The sequence below is a fragment of the Lycium barbarum genome, chromosome 11 (genome assembly GCF_019175385.1).
Source record: "Lycium barbarum isolate Lr01 chromosome 11, ASM1917538v2, whole genome shotgun sequence".
Taxonomy (NCBI): Eukaryota; Viridiplantae; Streptophyta; class Magnoliopsida; order Solanales; family Solanaceae; genus Lycium; species Lycium barbarum.
Genome location: NC_083347.1, coordinates 32,333,161 through 32,342,299, shown reverse-complemented (window position 1 = coordinate 32,342,299; position 9,139 = coordinate 32,333,161). Strand labels below are relative to the sequence as shown.

Here is a 9,139-nt window from a genome sequence, read left to right as displayed (position 1 = left end):
TCAAGGCCGACAAGACCGTATCTTGAATCATCCGTAAGTAACAACAATCATACCAGAAGGGCATACACACAAACATATATACATAACTGTGCAGGCCGATGAGGTCACCATAAATGTCTATAGCCAACGGTACCAACATGAACATATACAAGGGCCGGCAAGGCCGTTACACTGACATACATATCGTACATGAATACGTCTACAAGCCTCTAAAGAGTAATGACTGTACTATGGTCAGGACAGGGCCCTGACATACCCATCATCTGTATAAACACAAAACACTAGACTGGGTAACTCCGAATGACATGGAGCTTACCATTCTAGCTGATACTCAGCAATCTACTGAGGCGGTCTCTCTAGCTGCCTATCTGAACCTGCGGGGATGAACACAGCGTCCCCAGGCAAAGGGACGTCAGTACGAAAAAATGTACCGAGTATGTAAGGTGACTGAAACTAATACTGAACTAAAATATACGACAACTGAACATAAACTGAAGAGTCAATAAAGAATCCAGCTGTACTTACCTTCCACTGACATCTATTCACTAATAATACGACATCAAACTACTTAGCCTCATATAAGGCTTTTAGACATGCATGATTATCCCCATAGGCACTTAATGTAGCCTCGAAGGTAGTCTGTATGTATAATCATAGCCCCTAAGGCAAGCATGCGTCTGTATAGTCTTGAAGGCATCTGTATGGCCAATAACCCCATAGGCAAGCATCATAGCCCCAAAGGCAAATATCATAGCCCTGAAGGAAAACATTATAGCCCCGAAAGCAAGTATATACTTTTATAAACTATACAATTTCACTTCTATCTACTAGCTACATGAGCAACAATGCTAACTGAAAGTGAACACCCGACGAGGGAAATTACTATACGAATATCATGAAACGACATAGACATGGAATCTCTGTGAGTGGCACCTCTTTGTGCACTTGGTCGATACTTAATTGATAAGGAATCATGCCAAATAAAGAAAGAAGGATAGCCTTTACCTACCTCAATCTCCTTAATAATTTCAAAGCATCCCATGATACAACTCAATCTACATCAATACAATAAGCTTCATGATTAATGCCAAGAAGGAATTAAGTTCGTAGCTCTAGGCTAGTAGCTTGTCTAAATAAATTTGGGCAGCATCTCTCCTATGACTTTGACTTCCTCCAACTCCACACATCATCAACAACAACAACTAGAGCAACACAATAAGAAAAATATCAAAAACAAGATGCAATATATCATTAACAAGTCATCAATATATCACGACGATCGGCAAACTCGAATTGGAACCCATACAACCCTTGTCACCCCGTATGAATTTCTTACTTTAACTCAATAATATCTATCACATGATGAAAATTATATTCATACAATTTTCTAGCCTTATATCTCACAAAATAAGAAGAAAATAGTCTATAAAGTTCAGCAACCTTAAAACTAATTTATTAGATTACTGAAACACGTTTTTGACTTCTAGTCGATATTTAACATATTCTTCACCCATCTAACCTTCCATAGACTTAAACTAACTCTTATACATGAGAGGGGGCATGAATATTACCTTACATGACATGAACAACCCCTATCTTGGGCTTACTTCACCTTGAAGAAACCTCCAACTCAAGCAACAACACAACGAGCGATAAACTTGGTTTACGATTAACAAAACTATAACTTTAAAACCTTTCTCACTTCCAGAACTTATTAAAAATAGCAACCACAACATACTTAGTTTATTCCATGAATTTCCATCCATAAAATACCATAAGGTGATCTTCAAAAATTTCAACAAATAGCGACAACAAAACTACGATTTCCAACCTTTATCTTATGGGTTTTCAACCGTACAAGCTAGTCACAACTTCTGTAACCTCAAATACATGGAGGGGGAGCAAAATATTGCCTTTTGATCCTTAAAACAACTCCCAAAACGAACTGGAACCATTCCAAAATCAGCAACCACAAGAAGAACAAGAGACTCACTAGCACCATGAGATTCCCGACACTTGATTTGTGTTGTTTTCTTTGGATTTCAGTCTGGTATAGTTGGGGATCGCTTAGAGAGCAGTTGGGGGTGTCTGGGAACTAATATGGATGAGAAATGATGAAGTATAAGACCTGGAAAGCTTAAATACCCTTAAAAGGGTCGACCATCGCCTCAAGTGGGTCCCAAAGGGCCTACATGTGCAGTCTCGCGAAAACGTGAATATCTCTCTACTATGACGTCTTATCGACGAACCGTTTGATGAATTGGAAACTAGGCTCATAGACCTTCAATTTAGAGGGTGGATCACCGTGTAACTCTTACTATATTGAGAGAAAATCTTAGTGACATTTCACCCAAATTCCAGGTAGCTTATAAACGTAACTTGTGACGACTTTTGTTTAACAACTCGCTTGACTTCCAAATTTAACACACGACTATCATACGACTAAAATACCTCATAAAATTACCTTCTTATCATGTTAATCACCCTTAGTCTTACCCCAAAAGTACAGGCTATAACATTCCCAACTTGCCGACTTTCGACGAAACTCATTTTATTGGACTTGTTTAACTTCTAACCCTCTTGGAACTTGTTGATCATGATCTTAAACCTTTATAACCTCCATGGTAACATGATTAACTTACTTTGTAAAATCTCAAGAATGATCTCATTTCTGAGCTTACGTCAATTAGCTTACGACGTACTTGACGTATGAAAATGCGGGATCTAACAAAAAATCTCATAATACAGATTTTTAGATTATTCCGGTCAAAATTAAACTTTGATCGCTTAGTTTAACTTTCGGTCAACTCACCTCGAATTCGCCCAACCATGCTCCAACGTATAGTCCCACTAAGAGGAGTTCGAATATACACTCAAAGTCGAATCTTAAAGAGAAACGATACACATATAGAGGTTGATTCAGTTTTCAATATCTGATAAAATCAATATCCGTCAATAGGTTCAGAATTTAATAAATTTTATATTCTAGGAAGTTCACGACTCAAGGACTCCAAATCCATAACCAAATATGATTTTAATTAGAAATTGATGATCAATCGAGCATTTTCTCAAATTTAACTCTAACACAAAAAAATAAAAGTCAAAATATGATGATTTTGGCATTAGATTTATGATGCAAGCATGTTATAATGATTAAAAAAAGTTTGGAAACGTTAATTCAACATTTCTCATTGACCCCCAACAGTTTTATCTTTTCCGCACACGCTACACTCTCAAAATCTCCAAAAATAATATAAAAAAAATGCGTCAGATAGTCCTTTATAACACAATTAGGATGAAGTTGATATGTTTGTAATTGTTGCATTAGAAAAATTCTGCACTCATCTAATTCATGTTTAATTGTCTAAAATATTAAATGGACTCAAAATCAGATGAAAATAATTTCCACCAGTCACAAATAATGATATGGACTTAATCATACGGTGAATTTTCCATTTGGACCACATATACACAAAATGAGGGATCAGATTCGATAATTTTTTTTCTTATAAAAAAAATACTTGTTTACCCCAGAAAAAGGAACAGTTGAATTTGTTAGTGATTTAAAGGATACGTGGATCGATTTGTGATAAAATGAATATTAACTGAATAATATCAACGAAACGATAAATAAATAAAGATCTTGAATAGCTTAGTCGGAGTGATTCTCTCAATTGGAGTCAGCCCGTTCCTAATTGAAGCTTGATGACCGTATTGACAAAAAATGAGTGGAAGAGAAAACTGCATATATTGCTTAAGTAAGAAACTGTAAAGATATTGTATTGTGCCTTGGAAATCTGATGATCTTAACATGAATAATGTTCTCCTATTTATAGTACAAGAATCAGCCCTTTGGTTGTGATTACCTGATAATTAAGATTAATTATGAGTCTTAAATGCCCATTCAATCCTAATCGTAACGTTTCAATCGGATTTGCTCTGATCGAGTAACGACTGTAAGCTGTATCCTTCTCATTTAATGACCTGATCCAGTGACATCCCGTGGCAATACAGGCTCAACAGATTTCCTCCGATTTAGTCCCGGAGACCTTTATCTTGTTCCTACACAATGGCTGATAATGTCTTTACCTAAGCTGTCACAATATCCTGCTGTTAATACGCCACATGTCAAGCTTTACTTTTTTCATGTATACAGATAGTCCCTCCATTTCGCAGTGGAAAGCAGTGACTCCGGGGAATGGATTTGAAATGCCACCAGAACCACTAATGGCGGGAACGTGAATCGTCTGGTTCGACAAACTGAAAAGACAACCGTTTAAAATTGAATTCAATGCACTCTACACATCACCGACAATCATAATTACACTAGACATAAAGCTGATTAGCTTTGCCTTGGAAATTGTTGAACATTTAAATCCCCAACTTTTCAACTTCTAGAATTGAATGTATACAAGGCAAGAAATCACAACATATGTTCACTCATCTTCTTTCCTTCTTCAGCAAACCCCTCAAAAATTCAACTTTTTAATTCCTACTAAAAAATTCAATTTTTTTATCATGTCTTCTCTACCATTGCTAACTCAATTCCCTGAGAATTCTATTTTTCAAATTATTGTTCAGAAAAAGCCCCAATGAATTCTTCTAATCCAAAAGAGGAAATCGAATTTCTCGCCGCCGACATTCTTCCCGTCTGCTTCAAATACTACGACGATTGTCATATCATGGGCCATCTTGAATCTGTTACAGAAATTGAATTGCTTATAGATGCAAAAACGATTCCTATTGTACAAAAAGACTGCAACTTTAATGATGACATTAACGTAGTTCATGTTGACGATGGGATGAGAATGAACCATCAAGTAGATAGTTTCTCTATGGTGTACACTAATCCATTCGCCATAGGGTTCTCTTTTCCCATTCCCCAGATAATCAAGGACTTTTGCCGAAACTATAAAATTTGCATCGGACAGGTTGCTCCACAGGTTTGGCAACTGGTTTATTGTATTCAGCTTCTGGCTAACATAACTGGTGATTCTTTCACTTTGGACCACCTGATTCATCTATACATCCCTAGAGTTATCCGAGGTGGACTGGTGCACCTATTCGCCCGGGGGAAACATGGTTTGATTGACCCAGAAGATGACTACGATCAGGGTTGGCTGCACCGTTTCGTCATAATCCGAGCAAACCAACTTCACCTCTCTTTATCCGAACCTTTTCCGGAATTATGGAATCCTACTCATAAGTTTCTGTTTGCAATCCTTATGTACCTTACTGAGGTTTCATTTTTCCTTTGACTCAACAAACTAAACTCTTTTTTTATAGCGGTCTCAGTTGAATGGACTCTAGTAATTAGAATTTTCGAATGGTTGTTGCATTGGTTGACGCCTCGAAGGACCTAACCCGCTCTTGGAGGACCATGTCCTCCGAGTGGTGGAAAGGCAAGAATCACAGTAAGTCCAATTATTTCCACCATTTTTTTTCCTGCTAACACTTTTTAGTGTGTTTATAACAACACCCTTCTTAAAGGTCTCCCAGTGAATAAGCCAATTCCTAAAAAGACTTCTTCCCGAAATGCTACTGCAGAACAAGTTGAATCATCCAACTGGAAACGTAAGCAAAAAGAAGCTTTTACCCCCTTCATTGGTATCAAATCTCAACTACATGCCCGACGTCTACTTTCAAAGGCACCGAATCAAACTCAACTGAATGCATCACCCCCAATAATCAAACTCGATAAAGATGAGTAGATTAACGAAACTAATGATCTAATGCCTGACAACTTCGAGACTGATAAATCATCCGAGGAGCACATGGCTCCCTTCACTGATCAACCTTCAAATCCTCCGAGTTCCTCAATAAAAGGGTCAACTTCGAAGAATTCTGCTACTCAAGATTAAGCTATCTCGGGATCATCACCCTCAAATATTTTGCCGCCAAGTTAGAGTCATCCTTGCCTCAATTGGCCGACGTTCTTCTTCAGGTACATATATATTCCAGGAAAATGCTACCGCAACCTCAGCCATTGAAATCGCTCGTTCCTTTACTCCATCCCAACAAGAGATAAGCCTATATAAAGAAAACGAGCGCCTATATGAAGAAAAAGGCTGAAAATATAAAATTGAAGTCTGATCTCAAGGATTCCAACTCTTTTTTTTTTGGAAATTAAAGAGATATTTTATTAATCACCAAGTGTGTCTATACAAAGCAACTGTTAGCTAACCAGCCAACCTTCTGAACAAAACCAAAGCAACCTCGTCTCCTCTCTACCCGATAAACACATTGCCCCTAATACTCTCTACCTAGACTGCCCTCAATTCAAGATTCCTATACCTCTCAGTAATCTATTTACAACTTACTGATATATTCAAACAATCTTTTATTATTTCGAACTCTAATACAGATAGAAGTTTTTATTTCATGAATTAACTTCTCACTGGTTGTGCTTCTATTCTGATATAGCCTGGTATTACGTTCAATCCAGATTCCATAAACAGTAGTAGCAAAGCAAGCCTTCAGTAGCATATATTGTGGCCTTCTTGCTTTAGTAGTCTATTGCACCCAAGTATACTCCTGTTCCCAGTTTCCCACATTTATGCTCCACCCTAGCTAGCTTAACATCTCCTGCCATACTTTCTTAGAGAAGTAGCAATGGAACAACAGATGTTCTTGTGTTTCCAGACCATTTTTGCATAGCACACATGTTCCATTGACATCAATGCCCCATTTGATCAGTAAATCTTGTGTTCTAAGCCTGCCAAGCAAAGCCAACCAGAGAATGAACACTGTCCTGGGACTTGCAACAGAGTGACAAATCAGACTACTCCAAGCTACCTCAGTTACAGGTCCCCTCAAAGCTATATAAGCTGCTTGTATGTGAAATTTCTCTTTTTTGACCAAAGTAGGGCTAGTTATGATTGTGTGCCAATACTTCCTCATATTTAGGATTTTCCTCACCATCCATGATGCCTGTTTTGGTATTGCCATTGTGAACATAACAATGCGTTTATATGAGGATTCCAACTCTCTCGAAGCCTCCCTAACAATGCGTTCATATGACGCGAACCGATTCTTTAAGGGAACGGAATGATTTCCTCCAATCCATGACCACTTCTCACATGGGTCTTCAAAACAAGAATGCTGAACTGGACGCAGCAATTGCCAACATTGTAGAATAGCTCGTTAGTGTCAAAGTTTCCCGTGGTCGTTTTAAGATCCGGCGTAAAAAAACTCTGTCTTCATCACGACTTATCTATGCTCGAGATGTGAAGGAAAACCTTCGAAGAAGCTAGCATTCCCGGATTTGATCGTGCCTCATCTCTTCACGAGTCAAATACCAAAGCAAAGGCTGCTGAAATGACCCTGAAAGTCATTGAAAACTCTGGGGCTATTCAACCTAAGGAGAAAGACAGCTGAAATTGCTCCATAGGCTTTGTTTTTTCTTTTAATGCTTTAGATTCTAAGGAAAATAGTTTTGACTTCTTTTTCATTCTTTGTCTGGTGTTTTAACCAGAATCTTTACCTAACTTTAGTAATAGATTCAGATAGATTTATGACATGTCAGCTGTCTAGCTATCAAACTTCCTTTTTAAATGTGTGTATCCGTTTTTATTTGTTTATCTTTTATCTGACTACGATTTGCTTGTGTACAAATCCTTCGGAATTAACTTCATGGAATCAATAACAAACCGAGACAATTGTATCGGTAACTTCTTGTGGAAGTTTCACTTTTTTCAAAAAACAATAACTTTCGAATTAAGCGGGAAAGCAAACTGTCTCCACTTCTCCATATTCTGACACACGTCTTGTCACACTGTGACTCCGGACACGTGTCAACTTTTAATTGTCAATTTGAAGCGGTGCGGGTTCCCGAAGCGTCGCCGTAATGATGACAAATTTCAGTATAAAAACCTCTCCACCATTTTCACTTTCATTACTTTAACTTCAACCTCAAAATTTTAACTCTCCAAAACCTCTTCAAATTTTTCCGATCAGCTCCAATCACAACCATCTTTCTGGTCACCTCTTTTACCAGAACTCTTTCACTGAGTCTTTAACATTATGGCAAAAGGCACCAAGAAAGTACTAACGCTTCTTCTACTTCGGTAAGAAACTCTTCTCCTACTTCTTCTCCGTCAACAACTGCCGGTGCCGACGGAACTTCTGAAGCCAGAGCTTTCGACATGCTTCATTCTTCCTTTAACTTTTCTAAAGAATTCGCAGTTAGTACGGCTAAGTCAAAAGGTTATTGAGGGGCATCAGTAGAAGCTTATCCTTCCTCTATTTCACCTGACTTTGAGAAACAAGTCCGGGAAGACTGTGGTTGGGAAATGCTACTGGAAGATGACTCTACTGCTGCTCCTTAGCCGAATTTTGGGAGGGTAATTTCCCAAATTATTTTCCTGTCAGACAATTAATCTATCCTTACTCTCTGACTAGGTTTCTCCAACATCTATACGTACCATTATACTCTCAAATTTAACCCTCATATTGACTCCCTAATTTTGGACTTATGCCGTACCTACAACGTGAGTTTAGCACAAGTTAGTCCATCAGTGTGGAGGCTAGTAACATGCCTTTGATTTTTGACCACGGAAACTGGGCTTCCTTTTACCTTGGATCATTTGATTCGATTGTATACTCCCACATTTTTCCGAGGTGGTATGATCCTTCTTCTAAAACGGGGGAAAAACACTATTATTTCCAGTCTCGATGAAGATTATGAGCAAGGCTGGACAGAACACTTCGTATCAGTCCTGACTACATAGATCATTCCGGCAACTCACATGTTTTTTCCAGAGGAATTGAACTTGTCTCGTAACCTCCTTTTTTTAAAAAAACTTTTTAACTTCTCTGCAGCTACATGAGTGGGTTCGGGCCATTTTGGCCATTTCAACCAAGACTGATCGTTCTTGGAAAATTATTTCCAAAGACCCGTGGAAGGCTACCAATCACAGTTAGCTTGGCCCAGGGTAATTGGAAGAATTTATTTCCCTCCCTTTTTTTTAACTTAAATTTTCTTTCACTTATCAGGTCTTTCGAAGGGATCTTCTATTCCAAGGGTTATGGATGACCCTGAATTAGATCTAGAATCCTCTTCTCTATTAATCTCTCAAGCTGCAGTCCCGAAGAAAAGGACTACTACACCACCTTCCATATCATCTTCTCCATTGATGCC

The 9,139-nt window shown here is 38.2% G+C and overlaps 1 protein-coding gene across 1 annotated transcript; it reads right to left on the bottom strand.

The window, feature by feature from the left end:
- Positions 1–6,570: 6,570 nt before the first annotated feature.
- On the bottom strand, positions 6,571–6,948 carry LOC132619685 (uncharacterized). The gene has a single exon (XM_060334517.1). The coding sequence runs from the start codon at positions 6,946–6,948 to the stop codon at positions 6,571–6,573; it is 378 nt and encodes a 125-aa protein (XP_060190500.1).
- Between the last annotated feature and the right edge of the window lie 2,191 nt (positions 6,949–9,139).

Excerpts from the sequence above, each read along its gene's own strand:
- LOC132619685 (XM_060334517.1), bottom strand. The coding sequence starts at position 6,948 with ATGGCAATACCAAAACAGGCATCATGGATGGTGAGGAAAATCCTAAAT.